This window comes from Hydractinia symbiolongicarpus, chromosome 5 (assembly GCF_029227915.1).
Source record: "Hydractinia symbiolongicarpus strain clone_291-10 chromosome 5, HSymV2.1, whole genome shotgun sequence".
Classification (NCBI taxonomy): domain Eukaryota; kingdom Metazoa; phylum Cnidaria; class Hydrozoa; order Anthoathecata; family Hydractiniidae; genus Hydractinia; species Hydractinia symbiolongicarpus.
Genome location: NC_079879.1, coordinates 19,069,105 through 19,089,071, shown reverse-complemented (window position 1 = coordinate 19,089,071; position 19,967 = coordinate 19,069,105). Strand labels below are relative to the sequence as shown.

The following is a 19,967-nucleotide window of genomic DNA, read 5'->3' as shown; positions in this document are numbered from 1 at the left end:
CTGTGAGACATGAAAAGTTTATCTTCAAATTTATAATTTTTGTTAATGTAAAAGTAATTCACATGAAAAAAGTTTCTGATGATTTGTCATTGGCTCACTCTTTACGAATGACACCACGTAACAAAGGAAAACCATGCTTTGCTATTTCCCGTAACCTATACCGAGATTTGGTTGTGATATATATCAGAATTAACCCTTTCACTCCCAGCTATTTTTCCCCTATATTCCCAGAGCATTTTCTTTGGAATTTAACCTTACTAATTTAAATATTAATATCTACAAAAGTATAAAATTTAAAATTAAATAAAAAATTAAAAGAAATAAATAATAAATAAATAAAAAAAATTAAATAAAATTACAAAAGTATAAAATTAGCACTGTGCTTTATCATGAAATCATCATGAAATTTTCACCCTTTTGTTGTTATATAATTTGGAAAAAAATTTTTAAAAAAAAAAATTAAAATTAAAATTTGTGACGTCACAATCTATAAATAGATCCTTACACCGTTATTGAAAAATAACAAATATTTCTTTAGAAATGGTAAAAATCAAATTAAATTTTTTTTTTTCAACACATAAATCAATTAGATATAGTTGAGAAAATCTATAAGGTAACATAAAATATAAACAAGAAAAATTATTAAAAAAAATCTTTTCCATGATGGCGGTAAACGTTTACGGTGCCTGAAAAGGCTAATTTTTTGTATAAGGCCATTTCTGCTTGAATTCTTATCAAAAAAGCAAATTAAACAAAAGAAAACATCTAGAGTGTGAGTAAATATGAAATAATACTGAATAGAACCAAAAAAAGAGAAAAATTTACATCATAAACGGTACTGATGACGTCATAACTTTTAAAAAGTCCATAAAGATGACAAAATGTACGCGTATTGTTTCTACATAATATTAGCAAGAACATCCCTTTATTCACCAAAATGCTCTTGAGTATGATAGATCTCAAAGCATTTGTCAGGGTGAAGTCCTGGCTGTGATGGACAGTTTTCACAAATATAGACAGTCTTCAGCGGACGGCCTTTATCGGTGCGCTTATTTTTTCCATAACAAACACGGCAATTTTTGGACGGCCTCTTGCCTTTTGCATCTTCGTCTGCAACTCGTACTGATGGAAAATGTCTACCAGTAAGTCTCTCTCTACCATCATCAGGGACATAGTTCTGTGGTAGCTCATTCTGCTTGGCTAAACTTGCAATAACATCCTGTAGGAATTCCAAGAAGGTCTTCTTTTCGTTCCCGGTACAAAACTGAAAAAGTTTGTGGTAATTCAATACTGCTTGCATAATCAATCTGAAAGCAACCTTTTTGTACCACTTGTAGTGTTTTCTGAGGACATCTATGTTATGCAGCTGCTGATCGACCATGTCAACACCTCCCATGTGGCTGTTGTACGATTTTATCATAGTGGGTTTGCGGATCGCTACACCATCTTTGTTTGCCTGACCAGTTTCTGACATTATGGCTGAATGAGATGTTGATAGCAAAAAAACAATTTTTGGTTTGTTGCCAGATTTGTCCTTTGCAGCTCTGTATTTTGAAACAACTATTTTGTTGTTGTTGGTTGATCTGTAAAAAGATGCTTCTCCTTTTTCCAACGCGACATCGATGATATCCTTGCAGAAATGTTTACGATTACTTCAAACTGTTCCGCAAAGATGGGTGCCATGGTTTAAAAAGTATTCAGCAAGACTCGGACTGGTGTAGAAGTTATCAGTAAATAAGATGTGATTTTTGTAAAGGTACGGGACCATCAATGATGCAGGAATACGTTCAGTCGTTGGCATCCCCTCATTGCCGTCGTCATCATAAAACATACCTTTTCCACAGTACACTAAAAAATCAAGAGTTATTCCGCTGGAGGTACAAAGTTCATAAAGTTTGATTCCGAACCTTGCTCGTTTAGTCCGGATGTACTGTTTGAACTTCAAACGACCTTTGAAAAGTACGAGAGACTCATCAACACTCAAGTTCTGTCCTGGGTAGTAAACAGCATAACATCGTTCACGCAGCATCTCAATCAGCGGTCTCACTTTGTAAAGCCTGTCCCTATCTTCGTTTTGTGGATCAAAGTTAGGATCTTCATTATTATTGAAGTGCAAGAACTTCAGAATTAGTTGGAATCTGTTTCTTGTCATGGTTTTAGAAAAAACAGGAGTACATAACAATTCATCTGTCACCCAGTACATATCAATTGACGGTTTGTGAATTATACCCATCAACAAAATAATAGCAATAAATGACTTCATTTCTTCCAGCGTTACTTGTAACCACATCCCAGCATATGTATTGTTCCTTTTTTCAGGGTTATGTTCAAAATATTGTTCAGCAAACCGATTTGTTTCATCAACGAGAAGCTGAAATATTTCATCGGTTAGGTAGAGCGAAAAAAAGTCTAAATGCGTTGGGTTATCAGGTAGAGGAACTTTTATGCGCTCTTCGTCCAAATATGGTACACGTATCTCATTGTCAATACCAACCTCCCTTTCCTTCTCCCAGCTCCAATTCTGTTCATCATTACCATTAGGTTGCAGTTGTTCTCTACCTCTGCCACGTCCTCTACCTCTACCACGTCCCCTTGCACGACCTCGTCCTCGACGTCGAACACGACCTCTGCCACGTCCTAACCATCTGTCAGCGTTTTTGTTATCATTGTTGTTGTTTTTGTCTCCCTCATTTTCAGTGGCTTCTCCCTCACTAGTATTTTCCTCTGTCTCAACTGTGCCAATATCAGCATTGTGGTTGTCAGGACGCAATAAGTTCAATGGCAAATTGTCTTCATCGTCACTATCTTGTACACTTTGGTCGGTAGCAGACTCCTCACCGGTGTTGAGTAACGGTGCTGCAGGTGCAGTTGCAGGGTGGTTTGGTTCAGGGACAGCTTTTCTTCTTTCTTCTTTATCATACTCCCAATCACTGTCATCAGTGTCGTCAAAATCTTCCCCAAGATCAATTTTCCCATCACTTTCAGTCATAAAATTAACTATATCATTCATGACATATGTCATTTTCCTTTTTTGTCCTGACATTTTTTCGGTTAAGTAGAGCTAGACCTCGTTCCCAGGGCATTTTGCCTTGTTGATAAAGCTGATAGCGGCGAAAATTGAAAAACGTACCTTATTTTAGCTAGCCGTACCTAACCTAATTTCGTTTTTATGGAACAATTTTAGCATTTGAAGATGTTTCTTATACGATAGGACCTAGCCGTACCTTAATATGGTCCAGCCGTACCTTATTTTAGCTAGCCGTACCTAACCTAATTTCGTTTTTATGGAACATATTTTAGCATTTGAAGATGTTTCTTATACGATAGGACCTAGCCGTACCTTAATATTTTCCAGCCGTACCTTATTTTAGTTAGCCGTACCTAACCTAATTTCGTTTTTATGGAACAATTTTAGCATTTGAAGATGTTTCTTATACGATAGGACCTAGCCGTACCTTAATATGGTCCAGCCGTACCTTATTTTAGCTAGCCGTACTTAACTTAATTTCGTTTTTATTGTACATATTTTAGCCTTTAAAGTTGTTTTTTATATGATAGGACCCAACCGTAAAATATATGTTGTCTTATAATTTTCATATTTTTCTTCTCTTTTCCTTACCTATCCCCTTTATTTTACTTTACTTGATAAGTCGCATTGAAGTTCACCGCTCGTACTAACCACCTTTTTATTGCCAGCCGTACTTAATTTGTCGATTTGGGAATCACCTTCCCGCGCTCTCCCCCGTTTGGATTCTATAAGAGCAAGATGTTTCGTTAACATTTTTCGTATTTTGCGGGTTCATTGGCGATTGAGAAACAGAAATTCAGTGACACAACAAATTTACCACTACGATTAGCTCAGTTTTTTCCATTAAAATACATTACCTCACCTTAAAAAGAAAAGTGTAGTTACGTACGGCTAAGGTACGGCTTAGGTACGGCTGTTAGGTACGGCTAGCTTTACCTAAGCCATTTTTTCTAGACAAAATTCAAAATCGTCTGAAAATCGTTGTGAATGAGATTTTTTGATTTAGATTCCTGTAAATAGCCGCGGATTTCATCAGCCTTTGAACGAGGCGCCGTTTGTGCAATAAAAGCGAGGAATCGCGCCCTAAAAACGCGCCCGACTGGATCACCCGCTGGGCGGAGGACAGGGAAAAATCGCGGGTGTGTGGAGGACTGGGAGTGAAAGGGTTAATTGTCTTTAAATCCGAAGTTGTTGGGAAGTTTAATTTTTAAAAAAGACATTACATCTGTGTAAAAATATATCGGAGTAAGGCCCCCGATATGCGATTCACGGTAATAAGTGTTTTAGTCTGATCTAAAACGCAGTACATCTGCACCGCATAAGTTAATTGCGTAACAAATATTTCACTGACTATCTAAAAACATTATGCCTCGAGATAAGTAAAAGCGCTGTCTCCAGTAATAACTAATTGGCTAAATTTTGAATGCTGGCCTACTGATTGGTTCATTCCTGAATTTTATTTGGACATTTAAACATATAAAAACACCATTTTCGTTACTTTATTTATCAGCCCGTTAAGTCTGTTTATATTTAAGCCCGTGAATTCACATTTAACGAATACCTATATATATGTATGTCTATTTACAGGTATTTGGGATACAGGATTTATATAATTTAAACGTAAATAGCGGCGATCATATAGTAAAAACTTATTTTAGTAATTTTTAGCGTAACCCCAATCTTTGGGGCAGCAATGCGCGAGCTCTAAGGAAGTAACTGCTGATTTTTTAAATTAAAAGAGGAAAATTTCTTCAGTTTTTTACGTTCACATTCTTAGACTTTAAGAAAGCAAAATACAAAATAGACTAAACAATGCTTTGGAACATGTCCATTCCGAACATTTTTATTGTAGACGAAGCATCACGCTGAACCTCTGATATCATTGACAAACTCTTCGTAATCTTCCGCTGTCCATTTGTCTTTAGCGGCTGCAGATGAAACCTTTGTTGCCAGATTGTCGTAGCTTGTCGGGTAAATTTTGATGTCAATTTTAGGTTTGTGGTTGCTTCCCATTACACCAGTAAAACAAAAGTCACCTCTACATTGCCTCAAAGGACTGATTTTTTCGTAAAAATCTTTTACAAACGCAAGGTTGGACTTTTGATAATACATTTTGTCTGCAGTCATTTCCCTGCATTCATTGTCGTCTTTTGAACATATCGCTACACCAAGCCAGTTTTTGTGAAGGTCAAACGAATACGGAGCAGAGTACATTATATGAATAAAGTTGTTGTTGCCTTTAAATGTGCAGCGCTGATATGTTCCAGTGGCCGTATTTCCTGTTTTGTGACTAGCAAACCCTTCCCGATATCCAGATTTAACGTGATGCATCGGAACATTCATCTGTCCCCTGACAATTTCACATTCTTCCAATTTTAGATACCATTTGCTGTAGTTCTCAATGGATCCAGCTACTGCAATGACATAATTTGACGCCATTAATGCAGAAACAGTGGTAGATGCAAGTGTAGCTCCAGCAGTTATGGCTCCAGCGATAAGGGTAGCAATCTCAGGGGCAACACGTTTTTTTCTCTGCTTTGTTTCATTTTCTTTCGAAGCTATTGTACCAACAAAGCACAACAACAGGAGTACGTGAAACTTCATCTCCTAAAAATAACTTTTATATCAACATCGATGTCAACCGATATGCACAATTTCTTAAATGCTAAAACCTACTACCTGAATTGCATAGAATAGATCTTACCGTAAGGATTTTTGATGTATTATTTCAGCAAAGTATCGTAAGCAATTTTATTTTTGTGTGTTTGGATTGGATTGTTTCTTACTCTACTTATAGAAACTTCACCAAATCATTCAAGAATGAGTAAAAGACCTGCTTGCTTTGGATCATTGGTCTGTCTATTGTTAAATAATTTGTTGTTTGCCCGCACTAATAATTTTTGCTGTAAATATTTATTTTTTGTGTTTTTTTTTACCCGTTGAGATTATTCAAATGTCTGAGCATGCGCTATAATGTCTCTTGTTTTTGGTTTAGGGACCGCCACGCACAATAACATTCACCAAATTTTATTAAAAAAACATTACTTTAACATTTTTGGGATCTATTAAGGAAAAAAGGGAAAGGGATGCTATTCTAATTTGGGCTATTAAAATTAAAATCATGCGCTTTGAAATGTTGAAACAATACAGAACTTACAGACTGGGCTTTTTTCATTTTTATATCTGTTTGTTGCAAACAAATCTTTGATGCGTAAAAAATCACACTGCACAAATGAGTTTTGTTACATGAATATTCAATGGACTGTAATAAAGTAGTCTGGACCATTTAAATTTCAAAGTATCTGTAGAGATTACCTTGCGCGATTTGAAGTTACAACAGTGGTTTTAAGCGGTTGTATCTCTTAACAGTGGTTGTATCTCTCTTTTTCCATCAGAACTGGGTCATGCTAAGTCAGATGCGAAAACTTCGCCAGACACCAAAGACACAATGCAGTGTTTTTTGATGGGTAATTTCAGTTAGATTTTGGCAGATTGTCATAATTTTTACGTTTATGTATAAAAGAGAAAAAAGTATTGGGTCATGTCATTAATTGACAAATTTCTAAACTAACTACATTAAATCTAAAACATTTTCTAGCACATTAGTCCAAACCATAGTTAACCCTCCTTCATCACTAAAACGTGGCACTTCTACTTTTTTGCATATATCAGTCGTCCTGTGTAAAAAAAACACATTCTACATGTCTGCGTCAAAGAAACATCATCAACACTGCTCCACGGCCTACACAAAGTTTTTTTTTGGCAGCCCAATTGACGGAGGAATATCTGGCATGTAACCTCACAATTGTCATTGCTTCTTTAACAAATAGAATATGGATGAACGTGACCACTGCTTTCTTTTTCCCGGAGACTATAATGCAATATTCCAGCAAATTGGTTGAAATAATGCAAATTAACTTTTCATCAATCTGAACGGTACAGGAAAATACAGTGTGGCTAGAATAGACCTTGAAAAGCGCACTTAACAATAACAGGAAATATTAAATATTTAGTAGTTATTGTAGCTTTACCACCTCGTTAAGGTTCAACCATTTTTTATTTTTTGTAAGAACTTTCCTTATTTTGGTGGCGAGTCTTGAAATACTTCACCCTCACTGGTCAGCTAATAAAGTAGTTGCAAATGACGTATACAAAAGCAGAAAAAGTAGCATACTTACAAATGTTGCTTCCCTATTTCAGGTCATCTAAATTAAAGCTTTTTAAATAAAGTAACCTTTTATGCACAACATTTACGACTTTTTTCTAAACCATATAATCTTGTGAAATTTCTCTTCCTGCTCGAACAAACACCAAATGTTTAAATTATGTTTTTTGCAGTAAAATGTCCTTATAATAAGCAACCTACTACGTTTCGCAGTCTAAACAAACGTTTTAACGTTTATTTTTGTTCCTAAAAAAACTCTGAAAATGTCCGCAAATAAAATTGCAGTATTTTAGGAAGGCGTTCTTATACAGCAAATAAAATCTCTTGCTATCAATCATATTATCAAAAATGTCAAAGGGATGGCCATTTTTCAAATTTGAAATATGGCCAAATTTATATTTTTTCGCGGCAATCTCCCGATTTAAATCCAATTTTTGGCTACTTTCGACTGTAACGTTTGAAAACAGAAGCCCCGACAAGTAGAAAAGTTTAATTCTCTTTCGTATTGGTCAGTATTTTGGTATCTACAAGTAGAGTGATTGCAAGATTAACTAAAATTAACGTATATATTCCCCAGCTACTTAACTTCTTGGTTTGTTTTGTTTTTGTTTGTTTGTTCTTTATTGTTATTACTGCTGTTGGTTTGCTTCTTCGTTTTTCTTTTTTTTTTGCGTTGTCTTTTGTAAAAAAGGGTTTTTTGGGTAAAAAAAGGTATTTAATCACGTTACAAGATCATCTGCAATAGTAATTATTATACCGTGCTCCACAAAGAGTGCTACTACAAAATTTAAAGCAACTTAACTGTTAGAAACATTTTAAGCGTTGATTAGGGCAAATACAGAAGGTCAACAAACAAACACATAATGCGCAATACAATTTTGTATGGCATAATGCACACAAAAGGTCTAAAAATAAGCAAATATCAAGATGCCACGGCAAAACGTGAGTAATAAAAAACAGAGTAAATATTCGACATCGGAGGATCAAAAAAAGGGTTAAAAAAAATAGTAGTTTAAAATTTAAATTATTTAAAATGTTTTTCTACAGTCCATTGAATAATCATGTAACAAAACTCATTTGCTCCGTATAACTTTTTATGCATCATAGTTTCTTTTTACAACAGACAGGTGTTCAAAACAAACAAGACTCTGGTATCTGCAGAATCGGTATTTTTTAACATTCCAGTGCGCATAAGTTAATTTGTATTATTTTAAATTAGATTATGATTTTTTTCTTCCACTTTTTTCTCAATGTCATAAAAAAATAAGGGAATATCTTCCTAATGTGTTTTTTAAAAATGTAAGGAAGCGCTCTCAAACAAGAAAAAAAACATACTTCTCAATAATGTTATTGGGCAACACTGATCACAAAAACGCATCATTGATTTTCTTTTGCAACGTACAGGTATTCAAAACAAACAAAACTCTGCATTGTTTCGACATTTCAGTGTGCATGAATTAATTTGTATTAGTTTAAATTAGATTATCATTTTTTTTTTCTTTAATGAAAATTAAGAGAATATTTTTTCCAATATCTTTTGCGGATGTAGACTAGCAGGGTCCTGAAACAGAAAGAAAGCATATACTTAAATAACGTCGGCAGCCAAAAATGAGCATATGTCAATAAATATTTACAACAAAATTTTTTTGCGTAAAAATTGTTTCTTTAATATTAGCCAAAGCAATGATCCATAGCAAACAAGTCTTTTCCTCATTGGTGGATGATTTGCTAAGGTTCTTATAAATAGCCTAAAGACGATGTAATCTAAAAACACAACAATAGTAGTGCTGAAATGCCAACTATTTTTAAATAAATATTATTTTTATTATTATTATATTGAAATTGCGTACCGTACATTATCAGAGAAATAGATTAAGGATAAATCACGGTGAGCCGTTATCCATGTATTTTTGCATTAAAAAAGTTTAACAAACGCGCATATACTTTGACATCGATGTTGACATAAAATGTATTTTTAGGAAATGAAGATCCACGCATTCCTGGTGTTATGCTTTGTTGGTACAATAACATCGAAAGAAAATGAAACACAGCAGAGAGAAAAACGTCTTTCAAGTGAAATTGCTGAACTTATCGGCGCAGCATTGTCCAACGGAGCTACACTTGCATCTGCCAGTGTTTCTTCATTGCTAGCAGAAGATTATAGCATCGCAGTGGCTGGGTCAATTGAGAACTACAGCAAATGGTTTTTAAAATTGGAAGAATGTGAACTTGTCAGGGGGCAGATGAATGTTCCGATGCATCACGTTAGATCTGGATATCGCGAAGGGTTTGCTAGTCACAAAACAGGGCATACGGCCACTGGATCATATCAGCGCTGTACATTTAAAGGCCACAACAACTTCATTCATATAATGTACTCTGCTCCGTATTCGTTTGACCTTCACAAAAACTGGCTTGGTGTAGCAATATGTCCAACAGACGACAATGAATGCCGAGAAATGACTGCAGATAAAATGTATTATCAAAAGTCCACATTTGCGTCTATAAAAGAATATTACGAAAACGCCAATCCCCTGATGCAATGCAGAGGTGACTTCTGTTTTACTGGTGTAATGGGAACTAACCACAAACCTAAAATTGATATTAAAATTTACCCGAAAAGCTACGACAATCTGTCAACAAATGTAAAATCTTCAGCCCCTAAAGACAAATGGACACAGGACGATTACAAAAAATTTATCGATGATATTGTTGGTTCGGCTTGATGTTGTCAGATAACGTAATGGAATGAAATAGATATTTCAAATGATGTCATTTGTAGCTATACTTACTTAGCTATTTGTCTTACTTTGCTTTATACATGATTCAAAGATGCTTACATGCTATTTTCTTTATATAAATTAATTGATTAAGTTATTCTGTTACTAAGTTACTAACCTAATATTCCACTATAAAAATTTTTTAATGTTTACTCGACTTAGATGATTAAGGGGTAGATCCAACTTCCCTTGTGCGGTTCTTATTCTCCAAAAAAGATTATCGTTTTTTTCAGAGGATAAAAAAAAGTAATAAAATAGAAGTAATGAGATAAAAGTAATTTAATAATTAGAGTCCTCTGTGAAACGACTATATTTTTTCTTTTTTAAGCGAAATTACTTGCATAATTTAAAATATCGTAGACTAAAAGGAAAAACCTGTGTAAGACCACTACGTCAAAGGCTCCATAAGACGACCCAGAGTCCCCAGGGTGGTTGTCTTCTACAGGTTTGACATACCAACCAGTTTCCTTCTCCTTGTGCTAATTAAGCCTAACCTTGCAAAATTACCCAGAATGCTGAAAAGAAAACCATAAAAACAGGTATTTTGCGTTTCAAGGCTAACTGGCATTTTATTGGGAAATATGAGCAGGAAATTTAGATAATGCCCTGACTTCTTTGAAACAATATATTGATTGTCAATTATTTAAAACTCTAATAATTATGGAAATATGAACCCACACCCCATGGTGTCAATTAAAACCCATTACAAGCAGAACTTCGTGTTATTATGGTACAACAGCGTATATTAATTTGTAATGTGCGAAATTTAGTACATATACGTTTACGTAATAAATAAAATATGATATATGTAACTTTGAATAAAATAATAAAGTTTAGAAATAATAACCAATTACTTGCATCTCGCAAACGTGTAAATAAAATCGCTGACATAACCTCAATCGAACATATCGTCCTAATATTGTTTTGATCTAAAGTAGTAATTTTTTAAATTTTGCACAAACCTGATAGTTTTGCTTCATATCAAGTGAAGATTCAACTTCTATCATAGCGTTTTCTATTTACAAATGATAACCCATTACCTGCATCTCACACACAGTTAAATAACCCTGGTGACTTAATCTCAATCGAACGTATCGTCCTAAAGAAGGTTTGTTGCATTCGAAAGTTTCAATTTGATCCGGCGTTGTGATTTTTTCAAATGCTGCACATAGTTGGTAGTTTTGGATCATATCAAGTGAAGATGCAACTTCTATCTTGGCGTTTCTTAATCGATCGCTGTGAGTCAATTCGTTGTATATTTTGACACGTGTTATAACACTTGGTCTTATCAAATCAACTTTAATCCATTCGTTACTTAACATATTGTCTGAATGCTGACAGCCTTTTGTTTCTCTGGAAAAGTATTGATATAAGTTTCCATCAAATGCTCTCGATGAGGCATAGTTGTAAACATAAGATGAATGCCAAGATGGCTTTCCTTCCGATAGATTTATTTGACCTAAAAACAAAATGTTTATGAATTAATTTTATTTTGCCTGCACTGAAGTTGTTTACTTTTTGTATAATACATTTGTTAACTCGTTTGGTCATCTCCAGAGAGATTTCTTCTACCTATTTCCTTTCTAAAATTACTAAATTGTAATCATTTGTAACCGAACCGACCAAATAGAGAGGATAGAATTTATGATGCAAGCCTGCCAAAAAAATGAGAAGAAAATACTAACGTATGGGTTTTAAGACAACTTCGTCTTTAAAGCTGTTTAAATCGTCAATGCTTTCTTCTTTTTCTTTCACACAATAACAATCATCAATAGTTTTTCTTTCTTCTTTCACCGAAGCAAAAGAGTCTAATGTCTTGCAATAAAAAACACATTCCGCTATTAACGTATTGTGTCTTACGGCCACAAAAGTTGACAAGACTGATTTTTGTTCGTAGTAACCACTGCAAGATCTTTTTATCAAAAGCATCAACAAAAAGTGTATATTATTCATTTGTAAACTTTAGATTTCTTTTTCAAGATTAGTAACATTTATTGTAATGATATAACAACGTACAGCAAGTTTTTATATTTAAAAAATCTTTCCTTCTCAAGCGTTTTTCTTCTTTTTTTTTTCTTCTCCACTTAATTAATCTTCTTAAGCAAACGTTTTCACGCTACTGTGATTTTAATGTTCTCACTTTCACTCTGAATTTTCTTTTGTGTGATAGAATAGCGTTATTTGTTCCACTTAAGATAAATTTACGTTTTTAAATTACTTTTGTTAGTAACATCTCTTTAATAATAGCCGTATTTTGTCTGTGTGTCCGCGAAAGCCGCGTCCCGTAACGGAAACACGAAAATTTTAAAATGTGCACCAGTACCAAATGCGATATATTTTTGTCCACTTTGTTGCGACGGGTAATTTTAAAGGACAGGCGACCACGTGGATTTTTTCACGGGGTAACAACTATTTATTTTAATAATAGCCGTATTTTGTCTATCTGACCGCAAGAAAAGCGTCGTGCAACGGAAACACGAAATGCGATATTGCAAGGGTAGCAATTTTTACCAACTTTTTTTATATTGCTAGCGCGTTGTAGACCAATCACGGGGCCCAATTTTTGATAAATAGCCAATCAGCAAGTTTTTCGCGGCCACATGCTTACGAGAAAAAAAACAATCTTAGCAGTGTTATGACGGTCATTTTGAAAGCTATGTGGCGTTGATGTTGGTCTGCTTTTGTCTTCTGAAAGCTGCTTATTTATTTTTTTCTTATTTTTTTACATATGTTAAGGTCATTATATTGTTACGCTTTTTAGCTACATGCAAATCTTGCTTATTTTAAGATTTTGGCTACGAACCTAATTTTAGATTTTAAGGCAGTAACTGGGGTGATCTAGCTAGCTGTTAGCTACCTTTGGCTAAAAAGGGAAAGTAGACAAATAATACAGTTGGTTGGAACAAAATTTTTAAATCTTTCTTATGCTAAATGCAGGTTGGTAGGTACATCTTTTACCAATTTACTAGTAACGACTGGCTGTTTCCTATATTTTTGTTAAAAGTTGCGGTAAGTTTTTTTCAAAAAGGGTATTACGACTTTACACATGTGCGACACGTTTTACCTGTACTAAGCTCTTAGATCGGCGTCACGATTATTTTTAAACTTTTACGGAAAACTTCTTCCACAAAATAAAAAATGAATTAATGTTGTGGGTGCTTCACTCGATTTACGACGTACTGCATACCTGTACTAAAGCGCTACACCTGACCGCGTGGCACAGTTTACTGCTTTTATTAACCGCTCCAATAAGTATTCAATATCGGGTAACACGCTTACTTGTGCCTTAACTCGACGTTTCGACGCCGAGTCTCGCAGCTAGTTAAAAACATTGTTTTAGTTGAAAGAATATTGTAATTCATGATATAAGAAGAAAAGAAAGACAAACTTTTTAAGGCATTGATTCGATAGATTTTTCCTCCGGTCTTTCCACGTGAAATTTAAATCTCAATTCATTGAAATAAAAAAGAATACACTGTAATAACTAAAAATACTGACATCAGCTACACACGAATTGTTTAGTTGTATCTTTTCGTGTTTACCATAAGTAAAGCTCTGTTAATCTTTAAGTCAGAAGTAAAGGTTCTCTTATAGTGATAAGAGTGTGTTCATCCAGCATGGGTCAGCAATAAAGATTGACCCTATCAATACAGGGCGATTGTAAAAATATATATTTTACGTTTTTATTGTTCTTAATCCGTTGTAAAAATATATTTCTTTTTCAGTTCGTTTCGGTTTTGACCCTTTCCGGCACCCAAAAAGAGAGGGAAATTGATATGAAGATGAAGATTTCATCTTTAAGAAAACACAAAATGCTATACAACTATTGATATACGTTAAAATAATATTTACAAATGATAACCCATTACCTGCATCTCACACACAGTTAAATAACCCTGGTGACTTAATCTCAATCGAACGTATCGTCCTAAAGAAGGTTTGTTGCATTCGAAAGTTTCAATTTGATCCGGCGTTGTGATTTTTTCAAAGGCTGCACAGAGTTGGTAGTTTTGCATCATATCAAGTGAGGATGCAACTTCTATCTTGGCGTTTCTTAATCGATCGCTGTGAGTCAATTCGTTGTATATTTTGACACGTGTTATAACACTTGGTCTTATCAAATCAACTTTAATCCATTCGTTACTTAACTTACTATCTGAATGCTGACGTCAGAAAAATATTGATATAAATTTCCATCAAATGCTCTAGCAGAAAAATAGGTGTAAACATATGATGAATGCCAAGATGGTTTTCCTTCTGATAAATTAATTTCATCTAAAAGAAAGTATTTGTCAGTTTTTTTTCTTAGTCCTGCATTGCTACAGCTATTATAATTATGACTAACAAATGAGATAATATATAAATTTGCCCGTTATATAAAAGTTATATACAAGCAGACCTCTTTTGCCTATACCTCTGATAAAAAAAGAATCTCTGCTAGTGGAAAATTCACTGGAGTTTACCAAGAAAGAATTCTATTGGAATTAATTAGCCGCTATAGCCGCTACAACCTTTGCTTGCAGCGTGTGAATAATACTAATTAAATAATTAAATGAAACGTCAATTTGTAATATTTTTTTATATCAATCGATTTGTTAAATTCTTTTGTCGAGCAGGAAAAAAATAAATAGCAAACGAATATTAAAAACCAGCGTAGTGTTACACACAAACGTACTTTAAAAGTTAGCTCCAACGCACGAAACATCAAGACATAAAATATCGAAAAACGGGCCATTCCTCTTGGATTTTTGCACTAATAAATATTATCGATAAAAAAAAATTCATCAAAATAGAAGTTACCAGAGAATTTAGTCACTTTAACCATGATTTATTCACTTTTTTCCAAATAAATTTTCGAATTTAGTCTAGGCCGCCTTTTTAAAAAGGGCAACAAAATGGTGGTCGATTAAAAAATGAATTGGCAAAAGTTGGTTAAAAAAAATCGCAAAAAAGATTAGTGTGACAGACATGGTGGATGTGTTTATTTTTCGTTGAAGTCGCTAAAAAATTAAATGTTTGAATTTTTTGATGTCACTGCACGCCATTAATGCAGTAGACGGACGAAGATACAATAAAACTAGTAAATAGCCTACAACATTCGCTGAACCGGAAATTCTTTTGCCTCTATAGTCAACCTTGTTCCCCGGGCTTTTTGTTATGATAAAGTCACTTAGTGAACAAAAGATCATAGGGAAGAAGATGTCGCGTTGTACTAATTTTTGTCAATACTTGATGGATTACACGTCTCTATAAGCACAGCAATATTTAAAAATATCAGGTAAAATCAACGGATTAATAATTCAGGCAAATTCGTTGTAGCATTGTTATCACCACAAATGGAACAGTTATCATTACGGCTTTGTTATTGCATTTGCGTTTTCTTGTCATATTTCGTTTGCGACACGAAAAATTAAGAATTATATGAGGTCAATCTCTTGAATGAATAATTTTTAGTGTTTATTCCCAAGTTTTTTTAACTTTAAGAATAAAATAAACAATTCGATTGATATAAAGAACAGAGGCCTTTAACATTTATTCTTCTAGTTAATGATGCGCAAATTGACATTATCAAAATGCATAATTATCTTTTATAATTATCTTCCTGCCCAAGTAAATATTCGTGCAACTATTTATTCTTCACTTTTCATAAAAAAGACAAAAAATGTTAAACTACTAAAAAACAAAAACAGTAAGTGTACTAATGTATTGGTTTTAAGACAACATTGTCAGTTGAGCTGTTTGAATCGCCTTTGGTTTCTTCTTTTTCTTTCACGCAATAACAATCATCAAATGTTTTTCGTTCTTCTATCACCTTCGCAAACGAATCAAATTTCTTGCAATAAAAAACACATTCCACTATCAACGTATTGTGTTTTACCGCCACAGATGATGATGCAAATGTTTCACGCTTGTAATAATTACTTAAAGATTTTCTTATTAAAATGACTAGCAAAAAAGGTAAAATATTCATTTTAATTTGTAAGGTTAACAGTGACCAGTTATATCTCATCGACGTATCTTTATGTAGATTAATGTGCGAAATGTTTTTCTCTTCTTGCCTTTTGTTCATAGGTGATAAATCTTTCGAGACAGGTATTATCACACTGTTATAATGTTTAATGGTTTTTATCGAAAAAAAATCTTCTTTTTTTCTACTCAAGTAAGCAATTTGTGAGTAAATGGCTTTATCTAGTAAGCTCCTGTTCAATATTACATAAAAGAAAAAACGAAAAAGTTATTTAGTTGAACGAAGATTCCTTTCGTGATATTAGCATCATCAGCATGAAGGTGCATACCTCCCTAAAGGCTGATCTACACGATAACTTTAATTGAACCAGTTAATTGAAGATTAAAATGTTATAAGCTTAAACGCAGATTGCACACAGTTCATTTTTCTTTATGAAAAATTTCTGTTTTACAATGGATATCGTAACTGTTTAAATGCAATAGCGCTTTTTAAATACTCAGAAAACAACACCGAGAGTGGCATCCCCAAAAAATGCAATAGAAAAATACGTACAATTATTTTAACATCATTGGAAAAAAGTATCCGCATTGCCTAGTATACAGACATACAGGACAGATAAACTCTCGCGCACATCAGAGTTGAGCACTTCAGTACATATATACATAGCATACATCCCTGAAGTACTTATAGTTGTGCACCATTTTGAGCGTTTATCTTTTATAAATATTTTGATTTAAACACAATAACCAATCGTTACCCGCCACAGCTAGAACAGTGTCACGTAGCATTTTTATAACGTGGAATCGCTCCTGAGAAAGTGCAAAGACGAGTCGCGGAGAATGCTAGCTACACCAATAAGGGGGCTTCAGTCTTTTTCCCTAAATACATATAAAAAAAAGCATACAGGACCCATTCTGCCTGTCATAGCAAACGCTACCTCCGAATATTTTATTTAATAGGAATAAGTTTCCATAAATATCAATTCTAAGGAAAACATAATCGCCCGGCTGTATTTAGCCATACACAAATATCAAACACAGCTAATTGTTAGGAGTATTGTTGCATTGAAAAAGGTACAGCTATCTCCTGGCTACAATAAAGATACAACATTATTAGAATATTTTGTTGCGGTTTGTTGTATAAAGCTGCAAATTTTATTTCATACATACTCCAAGCTGAAGAGCCCAATTAAAATGAGATTGGTAAAAATAACGAAGGATAATGTAGTAGATTAGAACACAAAACCCAAGCGGTTTTAACACTCACACTAAGGCAACAGATAGATAAATTTCTTGAAAAAAATAAGCATCAAAAAATCGCGAATATTGATCGATACGGCGCCCTAATTTAATTTGTTGTTACCTCCGCAGAACTCTCGTTGCATTTTAACCACTCTCACCAACGGGTGTGAGCGAATAAGTTGCACTTATCTAAAGTAAATCAAAAAATGAAGGAGAGCCTCGTCCATAACTGCTAAGTTAATTCCTTGTCGTGTTCGTCGCAGGTTTTAGGTAACCAAATTTAAACTTAAATACGTTATAGTACATTCTTGTTAATAGGACAAAAAAACCTAAAAAAATCGCTAACGCTAACGCTAAATTACAAACTTGAAAGTCTCGCAGACAAGGGCCGTTTTTTCGCTGTTCTCCAAACTCGTGAATCTGACATAGAAAGAAAAGGATCTTCCTGCACATATTTTAAAAGTTGTGAGCTTTGTGCTTGGTTTAATACGCGCGCCATATCATAAATATATGTCATTTTCGACTAATGAATCACGCACAAAAGGCAAAAATTTTATTTATTGCGGATATTTTAAATAGCGTAACGTAAGACAGAGATAGCAATGTGTTGCTAAATTTCTTCTTCTTCTTATTTTTTTTTCAATGTATACACTTCTTAAACATGCATAGTAAATAAAAAAATATCTGTAGCTATGCTGGACGCGTCTTTTACCAGGCTTGTTTCCATCTACTAAATGTTTCTTGCGGGGTTATTAGTCTTTATTAATTTCTTTTAATTGTCGCGAATGTTTTACAGTATATTCATCAATATCAGAGTGTCTTTATGTCTTTTAGCAGCTCGTTTTCTTCTCGCATCAACTTGATAATTAACCAATACAATCTAGACACGTCCTGTTGCAACAGCCTCTTCGAACGCTATTTTAACTTTTACTAATCTTGGTACAATTTTAAAACGCTGCGAACTTTCTTGATTTTGCAACTCCGATGTTTTGCAGAAAATTATTTTAAATCTTCTTCGAAGAGTGCCGTTCATAAAAATATAAATTAACGCATCTGCAATAACACCTATGGTCAGTACTATGAACAATAATGGATAATAAGGACTTTCAAATTTGTTGAGCTTGTACCCATAAAACAGCACCGCTAAAACTATTTCTGGAACAATGGTAAAAGAAACAAAACTAACGACAATCCAAAATGGTACGAAGCATGACAATCTTCTTGGTATCGAACAGTTCCTCTTGTATAAGTCAATTGAGCATATTTTATTTCTGTTTATTACCTTCTTAAATATGTATGCATAAACGATCAAAAATGAAAGTATGGTAATTCCAGATAGGATTGGATAGATAGTTCTGTGAATCAGCCCCAAAGGATTCATGTTGTACAGGCATTTTAGTGGTATAGTTGTACTTGCAATGATTACTGCGAATACATATCCAGCATATATCAACACTTTCGTCACTTTCTCGGTGATGTACATATTATACTTTATATTCAACCAAATCTCCAAAAACCTATCATAGGTAAGTAAAACAAGAAGGTATAACCATAAAGGGATCACACAACATGTTTGAAAGATGGTACTTATGTCATATGTTGTTCTGTTGGTGGAATTATCTAAATCGGTACAACTTAAGTGAACAAATACCTGTTGATTCAAAGTGAGAATGATTTCAGTCAAACTCAGATGTGTGAGATACCTTCCCTGGTTGTGACGTGAAGTACGATTTTTGGAAAGCAAGTATATTCCAACGGTATGAAGGCTGACAGCAAAAAAACTTAAGAATGTACTTATCGCCGAGAGAGTTATTTTAAGGGTCATCATAAGTTTAACCCACGCTTCGAAATCTTTTCTACGTTGTTTTTAATTAAAATAAAAAAAACTAACGAAAATTTAATAAATTAATATTAGAAGACGCAATGATTTGATTGTAGGCGTTGAATATCATTGGCAATTAAACATCACAAATAAAGGGTTAGTGAAAGACTTGTAATATATTATTAATTATTAAAAAGGAAGAAGAGACTTTAGATAACTGGTTACCACATTGGTTTTACTTTTTTTAGTATAAAAATGGTACATTGATAAAATTTCAGTTAGCTAAAAAATGACAGAATAAAAATATGTTTTAAAAGGCTTCACCACACATCGCGATAATTCGGAGAAAGTCATTCTCCTTCGCGCAAAATTTTACGCGTTTTCTAATCTAAGTGGGTTAAGAAATAAAAAGAGTTAAAACATTTTTTATCATTATTTTCTTGCAACCACGGATGTTGTTTGAACTTAATGGTTACATACATCTCCGTGCAGCCCTGTAAACCACAGCAAAAAGATTATCTTTCTATTCCATGAAACAGCACCAAAGTTTAAAGATAAAAATTTTCGTTTCTTGAAACATGTTATAATAATTTTATTTCTCGGATGTTTGTTTTTTTTGTGTTGTTTTTTAACGTTCCTACTGCCCGCAATTCTTCAACACCGACACGCAAAAAAAATGAATACAAGAGACCATTTTGTTAAGCAAACGTAGTGACGTTGTCTCCACATGTAATGGAAAAACTGCGTCAAGGCAAGTTAATGAACTATTTTGTTTTACAGATTGAGTTGGATGTTTATAATATGAATTGTTGAATTTTAAGAAATGATGTCTTGGAATGGTTGCGTGCCTTAGTAGTGTCGTACCTTTCCTGACACATTTTTGCTTTTAAGCTTAACAGTCAACTTAAAAGGCTGGAGGGTATAAAATTTACTAGATTGTATATAAACCATGAAAAATAATAA

General features: G+C 33.8%; 2 protein-coding genes across 7 annotated transcripts in view; one reads left to right on the top strand and one right to left on the bottom strand.

The window, feature by feature from the left end:
* The first annotated feature begins 9,175 nt into the window (after positions 1-9,175).
* On the top strand, positions 9,176-9,919 carry LOC130646026 (tereporin-Ca1-like). Its single transcript, XM_057452160.1, has one exon. The coding sequence runs from the start codon at positions 9,176-9,178 to the stop codon at positions 9,917-9,919; it is 744 nt and encodes a 247-aa protein (XP_057308143.1).
* A 762-nt stretch (positions 9,920-10,681) lies between these two features.
* LOC130645146 (uncharacterized) overlaps positions 10,682-19,967 on the bottom strand; it is a 30,047-nt gene continuing 20,761 nt past the window's right edge. For 5 of the 6 annotated variants that reach the window (XM_057451033.1, XM_057451036.1, XM_057451037.1 and 2 more), the window contains 2 exons: positions 11,659-14,248; positions 10,682-11,432 (listed from right to left, as the gene is read on the bottom strand). The gene's annotated coding sequence lies outside the window, so the exon portion shown is untranslated. The remainder of the gene's footprint in view (positions 11,433-11,658; positions 14,249-19,967) is intronic. The other variant, XM_057451034.1, reaches the window with a different exon arrangement.